Source organism: Zea mays, chromosome 2 (assembly GCF_902167145.1).
Source record: "Zea mays cultivar B73 chromosome 2, Zm-B73-REFERENCE-NAM-5.0, whole genome shotgun sequence".
Taxonomy (NCBI): domain Eukaryota; kingdom Viridiplantae; phylum Streptophyta; class Magnoliopsida; order Poales; family Poaceae; genus Zea; species Zea mays.
Window position 1 is genome coordinate 150061866 of NC_050097.1, and position 11887 is coordinate 150073752.

The 11887-nt window shown below is 48.1% G+C and overlaps 1 protein-coding gene across 1 annotated transcript; it reads left to right on the forward strand.

The window, feature by feature from the left end:
- Positions 1–3835: 3835 nt before the first annotated feature.
- Positions 3836–7564, forward strand: LOC111590857 (uncharacterized). Its single transcript, XM_023301748.1, has 3 exons — positions 3836–6046; positions 7368–7445; positions 7535–7564. Exons 1-3 carry the CDS (start codon positions 3836–3838, stop codon positions 7562–7564), a joined length of 2319 nt encoding a protein of 772 aa, XP_023157516.1.
- The last annotated feature ends 4323 nt before the right edge of the window (positions 7565–11887 follow it).

Below are 11887 nucleotides of genomic sequence, written 5' to 3' on the forward strand. Positions count from 1 at the left end.
TGTGCAACACTTGAAAGAATATTTAAAGCTCAGCATGATGCAACATGTCATGACCCATAATGTTTTGGCAAAAATAAATAATTAAATCCCCCTAACTTTAAGCAAATTCTACTTAAAAGGGAAAAAGGAAGAGAGGATCTAGAGAGAGATAAACCATAGAGTGAGAGAGAGAAGAGTAACCCATGAATTTGGGTGATCTTTAGAAAGAAATTTTATACCCCCAAATTCAGGGTGTTACAGTTTGATATCCTTCACCACCGGATTGTTCTTGAGAAACATTCTTGTTCATGTACTCGGACCCTAATCCTTGGTCCTTGATTGGAGAACCCATTAGGCTATATATATATATACATAAGCAATAATTAAATACATATTAACACATATTAAAATAAAGATATATAACAAAGACAACAAAAATCTATAACTAAACCCTAATCCCTAACCATAACCTTAACAATAACCCTAACCCTAACCATATCCCTAACAATATCACTAACCCTAACCCTAACCCTAATCCCGACCATAACCATAACACTTAACACTAACCCCTAACCCTAAACATAACCCTTAACACTAACCCCTAACCCTAACCTAAACTCTAATAACCCTAACCCCAAACCATAACCAAAACACTTAACCCCAACCCCTAACCCTAAACATACCCATAACACTAACCCATAACCCTAACTATTGGGCGCCTTCTATGCCGAAGATCATTCGTTTAACATGTTGCCTCGACACTAACAAGTGTATTTCAGGAACATTTCCACTAGTGAATGAAGCTAACCTTCGACCGAAGCAGCGTACAAAGAACCTTCGTCTATGCGCAAGCGGCAAAGATGACAGTCGAAGTCAATAACTTGTAGACATTGAAGGTCGATTGATGTCCCATCCTAGCTAGCTTGTTCCATACTTCCAATTATAGATGTCCGAACGTGCCACCCGGCACGGACCCGTTATGGGCATGACACGAGCGGATTAGAATGGGCACTGCAGGACCACTATCTTGTGCCGGGCCATGCCAACATGTCATGCCAGCTCTTCGACCAAGGCCCGGCATGACCATCCATTTTTCGTGCCGGACCGGGCCCTGAGCACGACGTGCCTGTTAGGGCTAGGACGCCTAGTAGCCCGAAACCAAAAATCCACATTACATAATCTAGAATCACAACACTAGTCCAGATTTTGAATACAAGTCAAGGTTCACAATACAAATCTAGATTCACATTACTTAACATTACAAGTCCAGAATCCAGAGCACAATATTACAGATAAAAGGGCACAGAATTCAGCAAAAAAAGTTACTTGATTAGGTTTTTTGGAGTTGTTGTGCAATGCTGCCTTGTGGAGCTTGTCGTCGTCTAACCACCGACACCAGCAAGAGGGGGCATCATTGTTGTCGAGGTCGATGGCAGCACTGCTGCCAAACAGGGCTCGAGCATCCTCTTGTTCGTTATGGTCTTCGAGCTGGTGCTCCTCCTCAATAGCGGCCAGATCAATATCATCGTCCATGCCATAGATGGCTGGATCCCCACTGTATGTCTGGCTCCTTGTTAGCGACTCCGGTCCCTCAATAGCTATGTGGCACCGTCACAAGAATGATACCTATGAGAAAACAACAAGATTTGGCGTTGAACATCTGTGCAAAAAGGGAGACATAGCAGTGGAAAGACTAAGATTTGAAAATAAAACTCACCCGAGTCGCATGAGAGGCTAAGCACCACCGCGAGGAGGAGGAGCACGGTCGTTGGACTAAGGCACTAAGAGGATGCTAGGATGGGGATTAGGGTTTGGGATGCGAGAGCAGGGAAGGGGATGAGAGGAGTTGAGGAGAAAGAGAAGAGATTCAAGAGTATAGATGTCCAAACAAGTCGTCGTCATCATCGGGAGTGGAGAAGAAGAGAAGCGATTTCGCCAGCTGCCAGGAGAGGAGGGAGATGGATTTAGGGTTTCCACAGCGGACAGAATGAATGAGTACGAGGAGTTGGAGAGGCAGGGTATGGGTCGGGCGTGGGGCGCATGTGTATATGTAGCAAAGGGGTGGTGGGGTGGCTTCGTGCCGCCCATTATTTCGTGCTGGGCTGGGCCACACACAGCAGGCTTGCTTCGAAGCCAAGGCACGACACGACCGCCGTGTCGGGCCAGCCCAAGCCTGATGCCCATCGGGCCGTGCCGAGTTCGTACAGGGCTAAAATAGTGTCGTGCTTCGTGCCAAATGGGTGGACCGATCCATGTGGACATCTATACTTCCAATCTAGCCATCTAGGCCTTCTCCGTTGGCCCAACCCATATGGGCATCCATGATTTGTAGAGGCGGTTTTCTTAAGGAAACCGTATGTAGAAATCGATTTCTAATGACGGTTTTCTTAAAGAATCGTCACTAGAAATCATTTTTATCTTAATTTCTCGAGTTTTTTAAACAAGCTCGTATGATGAAACCATCAAAATAAAAGTTATATATCTCTAAAAGTTATGAAATTAGTGGACACACACCCTCACAGTGCCTTCACTTTTGAGAGATTGTGTCGTTTGGAAACCAGGCGTTGACGCAGGAACGGATTTGTAGGGACCATTGATGCCGGGAAATCGGGAATACTAGTAGAGAAGATGTACAGGCATTCGCTGCTGCTGTTGGCCTGCTCAAAATACATCTTCATGCCTTCAATCATGGAGATTAGGTTAGGGAAGCCAGGGGGGCACCGGTTTTGGGATGGTGCCGGGGCAGGAGTCGGAGACGGAGATTGATGCTGCTGTTGGTGCTGGAGCAGGACTCGGAGATGGGAGATTTGGCAATGCGCTGAAACCGTTAAGGCTTCGTCCGATAATGTGAACTAGTATCTTACGCGCGCGCATAGGCAGCGCTGAATGATGTCAATGAGTTAATATAAAAATTTCATAAAATAATTCAAAAAAATAAGAATGGTTCATATGTAGTAGTACTACTAACTAATAATGAATTGCACAATATACTGTATGTTTTGTTTTGGAAAGGCCCTCTCTGCCTCATGGAGCAACAGGCCAGCTGGCTCGCCGACGCTGAGCTCGTCCTCAGCGACGTGGGAGGTACCTGCAGGCCCGCGGCCAGGAGGACGACAAGATGGTCCGGAACGTGGAGGAGCTGCTGGCCTGGATCATGGCGCACACGACGTGGCCAGGCGGTGGCGACGCCGACGGACGCCGACGCTCGGACAAGAGCGAGAGCAACGACGACGACTGGGTCGAGAACCAGATGCTGGCGCTGCTTGACGTGGCGGTGCCGTACCTGAAGAGCAGGAGGAGGCTGCCGGTGGCTTGCTAGCTAGAGGCTAGAGGATATAGATCAGCAGCAGCAGCAGAAGCATCAATGCATCACCATCTTTCGATCGAACTCCATGCATATATATCATCTGAGTGATCGAATCTTCTCCAGCTCTAGCTTTTGGACCAACTCCGATCCGTAGCGCTAAAATTTCTCAACTGAGTGAACTTCGCGATCTTGGAAGCTAGCGCCTCGCACCGCTTGTGTCAGCAATGTGGGAGAAGCAACCAGGCCCAAGTGGATGCGTCGGTACAATGTCCGTGTGCAAGGCTGAAGTGGACACGTCCTAAACGTGTGTGTGTGGCGTAGCGCCTGCGTGCGCGAACTGGTGTGGCGTACCGCGTATGTGTGCGTGATAACCCTGATACATATACCTTTTCTGGGGAAGAAGAGGGGGAGAGAAGAAAAATAATTTGAAATTTTCTACTTGTCTTCTTCTCCGCTGCTATCTTTTCCCCCAGATCTCTCCTCTTCTCCATTCCCAAGCTGTAGCTAATAATTGGTATCAGAGGTTTCGATCCTCGACAATTCGTCGCCATGGATCCTTCCTCGACGACAGATTCGGTGCTTACGCTGGCACTAGCGAACCAAACGCGCTCCCTACTCGCCGAGTTGGACACGCGCCTCCACTCCATCGACGCCAAGCGGGAGACTCAGGAGAGCGCTCTCGAGTCCCGGTCGGCTGAAGCCGCCCAATCCATGGCGGATTTCTCCACCAACCTTCGCACACACGTTGCAGCACACTTGACCGCCGCAGATGCTGCCGTCGACGCCTTGTTGGGTCAGATCGAAGCTGATGCGGTCACTCGGGTCTCCACCGCGTCTGCCAGCACGCCGCCAACCCCGGCTGTGGCCGTTGGGATCGCCATCGTCGCCGACAACTGGGGCGGGGGTTTCGACGGAGGTGAGGACTCAATCCAGCAGCACTACACCGTGCCATCCATCGTCGCCGACAATTGGGGCGGGCTCTTCGATGGCGATAACTTTGTTGCCAATGCCCTCGACGCCATCCCCACGGACACGCTCAGCCGCCTCACCTGCCTCGCCCGCCGCGAGGCCCGCGACCATGCCGCCCTCCAGGAGCTCGAGTCACCACCAATGGACGAAGTCATGCGAGCCTGTGACGCCTTCCTCCTTCCAGTTGGTGGGGACCATTTCATGCCAGTGCTACGTGGCGCTCTATTCGTCATCTGCTCCAGCTACGTCAGTTTGTTCCAGCTGCCCGTCAACTTCGCTGTCTCGAGCAGAGGAACGCGCCGACTGCTGTGTAGCACCTGCTCCGAAGTTCTCTCCTACTCTTACAGGAACCCTGCCAGGAAGAAGATGCAGCTGCAGTCACCATTTGGGGGCGACGCGTACAACACCGATGAGTTCGAGCAGGCGGATCCGGAGTCCTATTCCGAGGAGTACGAGCTCTCATTCGGCATCAGCCACTCGATCAGCACCGAGGACGGAATTCTTACTACCATATCAATCTCGACATCCACAATCCTCCACACATCACTGGTACATACACTTCCAGGTGCTTCAGTTCCAAGCCTTGCCGTGCTGAGCTTGATGTCTCTGGTGCATGCCAGCTTAGGTGCACATCAGGTGTTTGAGGAATTGTCATCCTGCACCGACAACGTCTTCACCAATAGCATCGGCTTCACACCCGCGCTCATGGCTTATGGTATTGATATTCGTGTAATCCATGCTGTCAAGTCAAGACGAAGTCCTGTTGGTAAGGTACTGACAATTCTTCAAGCGAACTCTTTATCCTCTAAGGAAGTTGAGAGGCGATCATGCATTTCCTTGGAGGAATTCATATGTAATTACTTTTCGTGCGACACCCCCATCATAATTAGTGGCACCATCGATCATTGGCTTGCAAGAACAAAATGGAATGACATTGAGTACCTCAAGGAGATCGTTGAAGATCATATTGTCGCTGTTCAAGTTGGGAAAAATTACGTGTGTCGTGAGTGGAAGCAGGAGCTGATCACATTTTCTCAGTTGCTGGATAGAATGACGTCAACTGTCTGTTCATCAAACTTGACATATCGTGCTCAGCATCCATGGTTTGAGCAGTTAAAAGAGCTCAGTGAATACATGATGGTTACCGAATGCTGTTACGCTGGTGCAGGGGAACTCCAATCACTTAATGCTTGGTTTGGTCCAGAGGAGACAGTGGCACCATTGCACCATGATCCACATCACAACATCTTAGCTCAGGTCTTGGGCAAGAAGTATATTAGATTCTATCATGCTGTCATAGCTGGGGACTCGTATCCACACATAGAGACTATGCTAAGCAGTGCCAGTCAGGTAGACCTTGACAACATTGATTTGAACGAGTTTCCAACGGTTGAAAGCCTGGAATTCATTGACTGCATATTGGTAGAGGGCGACCTGCTTTACATCCCTCCTAAATGGTGGCACTACGTCAGATCTCTTCCCACCAGTTTCTCGGTTAGCTTTTGGTGGCACTACAAGGTTGTTGACTACTGGCTCGACCGTGGAAAATTTGGGTTTGATGTTTATAAGTATAGACTGCTGCGCATTGAGGGCCAAGAACCCATGGGTACTGTGAATTATCGAGTAGCTGACAGCAGCCTTAGATGTGTCAAGCTAGTAGTTTCTTTGCAACACTTACCGAGCACTGGTAGTAGCTCTGGTGATTGTGCTATCTCGCTGAGAAGATGGCTCAAGTTACCAAGTGCAACATCACATGAAGCATCAACATCACTGGACTCAGAGGTTCATTCGGTACTACTAGTTGGATCTACTTTGCTGTGTTTAACCTCGGCCAAGGGCTTGTGGGTGTTGGGATCAATGCCTTTCTGCCAAAGCTTCTTTTTGACCCTTGAGTTCTAGATATTCTTAATCTCGTTATCAGTTCTTCTAGGCCACCTAGTTGCAACATGGGACCACCTATTCATTGATGTGTCAGCAGTGTCGAACGAAAAGTATGTCTATGGACAAAGGTTGAGGCCTTACACCACCGAATCACAAGTGCTATGGGACCCTGGCGGTTCGCATCTGTTGCATCGACTTGAGGGCAAGTACCGTCTCCAATTGCCAGCATCAAGTCGTATTCCACCCGGTGGTTAATCTTTCCCAATTGAAGTTGGCAGCCGGCTTTCAGGGCTTAGTCACAAGGTTCCCGGAACGTTGGGAACGAGGAACGGGAACGAGGAACACGGTACGTCTGTTAAAGCAACATGGAACGAAGATGGGTATACAGCTGATCCACGTTCATTCGATAAGTGGAACATGTTCCCAACGATTTAGGAACGTAGTTAGGGAACGATTGTAATGGAACAGGGAACAATGAGTATATTGGCTCTGTGATAGCAATTATATTTTCAGCCTCCATCCAAAAGTTGTCATCCTTTATTGTCATCACTAAACCTCAATATGGAGTATATTGGCTCTGTGGATTGAGGTCTATTTAAATGGCAGCCAATACTCAGATTCCTATGCCGCTCCCTTCCTAATCCCTTCCTCTTCTCCTAATCCCTTCCTCTTCTCCTAATCCCCCAGCTTCCTACGCGGCCAGTCGATTCAGCTTCAACCAGCACCGGTTCAGCGCCGTTCACGCGGCCAGTCGATTCAGCTTCCGCCAGTCGATTACTCTTCCGCTTCCTCTTCCACGAGCGGTCGGTCGATTCCTCTTCCCCTTCCTCTTCCACGGGTGGTCAGCTAATTCCTCTTCCCCTTCCTCTTCCACGGATGATTGGAAGAGCTTGCCGTCGACAGTGGCTCTGCGCAGCGTCCCAGCGCGGACGGACGTCGCAGCGCGGCGGCCGAACGACGCAGCGTCCCAGCGCGAAATCGCGGACGGACGTTGCGGCGTCTAAGCGCCGCGGCCGGTCGACGGCAGCGCGGCTTCCTCAAGGTGTCCATCGTTCCTATCTGCAATAGACGACGTTCCACGAGCGTTTCTTGGATTGTTCCCGTTCGTTCCCGTTCCTCGTTTCGGGACGAAGTTCTCGGAACGCGGAACGCGCCATCGTTCCTCGTTCCCTGTCACTAAGTTTCAGGGTACTGCTCATTCAGACTTACCTATAACACTACCTGATTTCAGCGTACCAATTCAGGTGTTGCAGACCCGAGGAGTAACAAAAGATCATCGCCAAGTGCAGCAATAAGTGCTGGTGGAATGGTCTGGGGTACCCAAAGAATTAGCGACATGGGAAGATCGTGAAGTGTTGCAGTAGTTCTTTCCATTCATGCCTGCTTGGGGTCAAGCAGGTTCTCAAGGCAATTGTTAGCTACAGCTAGGGAATGGAGAAGAGGAGAGATCTGGGGGGGGGGGAAGATAGCAGCGGAGAAGAAGACAAGTAGAGAATTTCATATTGTTTTTCTTCTCTCCCCCTCTTCTTCCCCAGGAAAGGTATATATATCAGGGTCATCACGCACACATATGCCACACCAGTTCGCGCACGCAGGCGCTACGCCACACACACGTTTAGGCCCACTTCGGCCTTGCACACGGACATTGTACCGACGCATCCACTTGGGCTTGGTTGCTTCTCCCACATTGCTGACAGCTTGGGAGGGGTTGTCGCGGCATGGTAGCTAGTCCTCAACGCCGTCCAATCGAGAAAGCACGACACACTGCCTTTTTACCCCTTTCTAGCCACCGCACCTTCAGCTGCCTTCTCGAAAAGTCTACGGCCGCTGCTGGAGGATATGACGTCCAACCTTATCTTGAGGACGCTGCTTTGATCGATCTTCTTATGCCTTCGGAACAAAACGATGACATGGACACAGTCCGAGAGCTCATGTTTGCTCCTTCGTTTAATATATATATATATATATATATATATATATATATATATATATATATATATATATATATATATATATATATATATATATATATATATATATATATATATATATATATATATATATATATATATATATGGCAGGTATAACGGGAGCCCTGGGCTTCCAATAGTTAAAGGAAGCCCAGGTCGACCACCCCTGCAAACTGGTTTAACCAGCGCGCCCAAACAGACTGTCGGGTGCGCCACCTGCCCCACGTCTGTTAGCGCAAAAAAAGGAATGCATGCATGAGTCAAACACGATCCAATGCATGCGCATAAATTTAGGAAAGATATGTGCGGCAGTTTTTGTTTTTAAAATCCTTTATTTCCTCCATAAATTTAGGATCGCTGCAACAGCCATGCAGCTAGACGCGTAAGGACCATTTTATGATATATACTGAGACTAAATATGCTACACTGTGTTAATAATTATGCAGTTCGATATACTGCGTAAAAATCTGTTACCAGTTGAATGCACACGAATTTATGATAAAACAATAAAAGGAAATGAATTACACGCATAGAAACAAAAAATCGTATTTAATGTTTTATTTCCTTCATAAATATAAGATCCCTCCAACAGCCATGCAGCTAAAACACATTAAATCTAGTTTATGATATATACTGATACAAATTATACTACATGGTGTAGTTATTTATGCAATTCGTTACACTGCGTAAAAAATCCGGCATGTTGTTCACTGGTGAACGCACCTCCGTGTTGGAGCGTAATAACCTTAAGTTTTGAGCATAAAATCCCTCAATTATAAGCATATATACCGAGCCAATGTGAGAGGTTGATAGCTCTAGTAGGTTGTTATTACGATCCTATTTTTATGGCAGATCCGAAAAACATGACAGTCGCATGCATGCGGTTATACAGATCCTAAAATTATGGCAAAATGCATGCATGAGTCAAACACGTTCCCTTGCATGCGCGTAAATTTAGGAAAGATATGTGTGGCGGTTTCTATTTTAAATGCTTTATTTCCTCCATAAATTTAGGATCGCTGCAACAGACATGCAACTAAAACTTGTAATGACCATTTTATGATATATACTGATACTAAATATGCTACACTGTGTAGATAATTATACAATTAGGTATACTGCGTAAAAATCTGCTACAGGCTGCATGCATACAAATTTATGATGAAAAGAATATGCAATGAAAGGAAATGAATTGCATGCATAGAAACAAAAAATCACATTTAATGTTTTATTTCCTTCATAAATATAGGATCCCTCCAACAGCCATGCAACTAAACGCATTAGAACTAGTTTATGATGTATACTGAAATAAATTATACTACACGGTGTAGGTATTTATGCAATTCCTTACACTGCGTAAAAAATCTGGCATGTTGTTCACTGGTGGACGCATCTCCGGGTGGAGCGTAAAAACCTTAAGTTTTGAGCATAAAATCTCTCAATTATAAGCGTAAATACCGAGTCAATTAGAGGTTGATAGCTTTAGTAGGTTGTTATTACGATCCTATTTTTATGACAGATCCGAAAAACATGGCAGTCGCATGCATGCGGTTTCTATTTTTATACAGATCCAAAAATTATGGCAAAATCGTGGGAGTTTCCATTGCATGCGCGCAAATTAAGAACAACATAAATCAAGGAATTGTCTTTCCAATGTGCATGCAGTAAACTGATATACGAACTCTGTGTTAAAGCATAAAATCATACAGTTTTTAGCGTAAATAATACATGTGGTAGGCATAAAACACAATAAACGAAAAGAAAAATGCGCCGGATCAGAGGATGTCACGCGCGATCATCGCTGCACGCATCTCGCCCCTTCCGTGACGTCGCTCGCTCGAAAATCGCGCCTCATGCGTCGTCGTCGCTACTCGCACGTCGATGGCCATCGCTTGCTCGCCGGCCTTGGAAGTGCCGCCTCCTCGGGGCTTCGGGGACGCCGCCGCTTGCCTGCACAAGGGCCTCGCTGCGGATCGAGGAACCTCCGCCACCGCGCGTCGAGGTAATGGAGTTGCGGCCACCGGCCTGGGATCCGCCGCCGCTCGCCCTCTGGATCGGGGGCCGCCACCGCCGGCCTGGGAACCGCCGCCACCGCATGTCAAGGTCGGGGAGCCACGGCCACCGCAGCCACTGGCCGGGGTCCACCGCCGCGCGCGCTATCGAGCAACCGTCGTCGCTAATGAATCGAGATGGGGCGTGAAAAACTGAACCCTAGCACTCCGGATCCTGTTTTATAGACGTCCGGATGTGGTCCGGCTCGACCGGATTGCACTGTCTGGCCCGGGCTTCTTTTAGTTATTGGAAGCCCAGGGCTCCTAATATACAATCTATATATATATATAGTCATTGGCGCGCGCGCCTGAAATATTTTGTGAATCTGTTTTAAAGATTTTATCGATATCTGTATATATATTATACTACCTTTATTCGAATATTTGTCGTCTGGACAGTGGATTCTAAAACCACATGCAGAAGGTTGCTGCCCTTCCTCGTGTAACCGCGACGACTATGGCGATCTAGCGTTGGTCGCCCCCGGCGTCCGCCGGCGCTGTGAATCATCTAGGCCCCTTTGGTAATGTTTTGGTAATTAATGACAACTGCTTGTGGACTAACGATTCTTGGAGAAATAAGAATGCAGGGTTGGACCACATAGAACAGGAAATGTTGAAGAATCATCCGCATTGGTTGTGGATCAGATGAAGGGAAAGGTATAATATAGGTTTCACTTTTGCCGGTCTTGAGGAGTTTAGAGAAGATACCTGACCGGATTAGTAGGCTAGATAGCCGTACTATTAAGAGGGGTCAATGACTCAGATCTGTGTAAAACTTAGTGCCTCATAGAGCATCAAGTAGTTGCATTTGCATGAGGACTAATAGCGCTTCTCATTTCGTGAGTTAAAAGTTCTTTCAAAAGCATGTTTGAAAATTGCGAAGTCATGGTGGCGCGGACTGTCCGGGCCTCGGGGGCGGACCGTCCGCGATCCTCCAGAGGGGTCCGAAGTCTGACCATTTGTGTGGACACTTTGTTCTATTGCACTGCGGACCGTCCGGGCCTTAGGGCCGGACCGTCCGCAGTCATGACCAGAGGAGGGTGGCTTCGGGCCAGTCCCTGAATTATAGGCGGACGGTCCGCCTGTGAGGGGCGGACGGTCCGCAAGTGTCAAACTCGTTTTTGGACAGGGACTGTGTGTTTTTATAGATTTGTACTACGGACTGTCCGGGGGTCCAGTCCGGACAGTACTGTCTCAGGTCTCGGACCGTCCGGGATTTATAGCCGGACGGTCCGCGTGTGTTAACTTCTTTTGATCCGAGGCTCGGGTGTTTGAATTTGCCAGGTCGCGGACGGTCCAGCCTTGAAGGGCGGACTGTCCGGACCCACCTTTTGAGTCAGCTCTGACATGTTTCAAACGGTCATTATAGCCGTTATATGTACGGCGGACCGTCCGGCCCTAGGGCGCGGACGGTCCGCGTGTGCGCAGAACTGCCCCCTTTTGCACATAACGGTTGGTTTTAGATGGGGGACTATAAATAGAAGGGTAGCTCGTGTGAGAGAGCTCTCTTGGCCATTCCTTGCACACATTGAGCTCATTTGTGATCCTCCAACTCACTCTCTCACACTCTTTGCTTGAGATTGCATTCTAGTGAGAGATTGAGGGTTCCTAGTGCATTTGCATCATTTGGTGATTCTTGAGGCACTAGGTGGTACACCGAGCAAGCGTCGTTGGCTTGTTACTCTTGGAGGTTGCCGCCTCCTAGACGGCTCGGGTGATTGTCTCCGTCG

What these genes read in the sequence shown, in the direction of transcription:
- LOC111590857 (XM_023301748.1), top strand. Translation starts at nt 3,836, where the DNA reads ATGGATCCTTCCTCGACGACAGATTCGGTGCTTACGCTGGCACTAGCG. An exon ending in TGGACTCAGAGGTTCATTCG is followed by an intron (nt 6,047 to 7,367) that starts GTACTACTAGTT and finishes ACCTGATTTCAG; the next exon opens with CGTACCAATTCAGGTGTTGC. An exon ending in CAATAAGTGCTGGTGGAATG is followed by an intron (nt 7,446 to 7,534) that starts GTCTGGGGTACC and finishes GGGGTCAAGCAG; the next exon opens with GTTCTCAAGGCAATTGTTAG.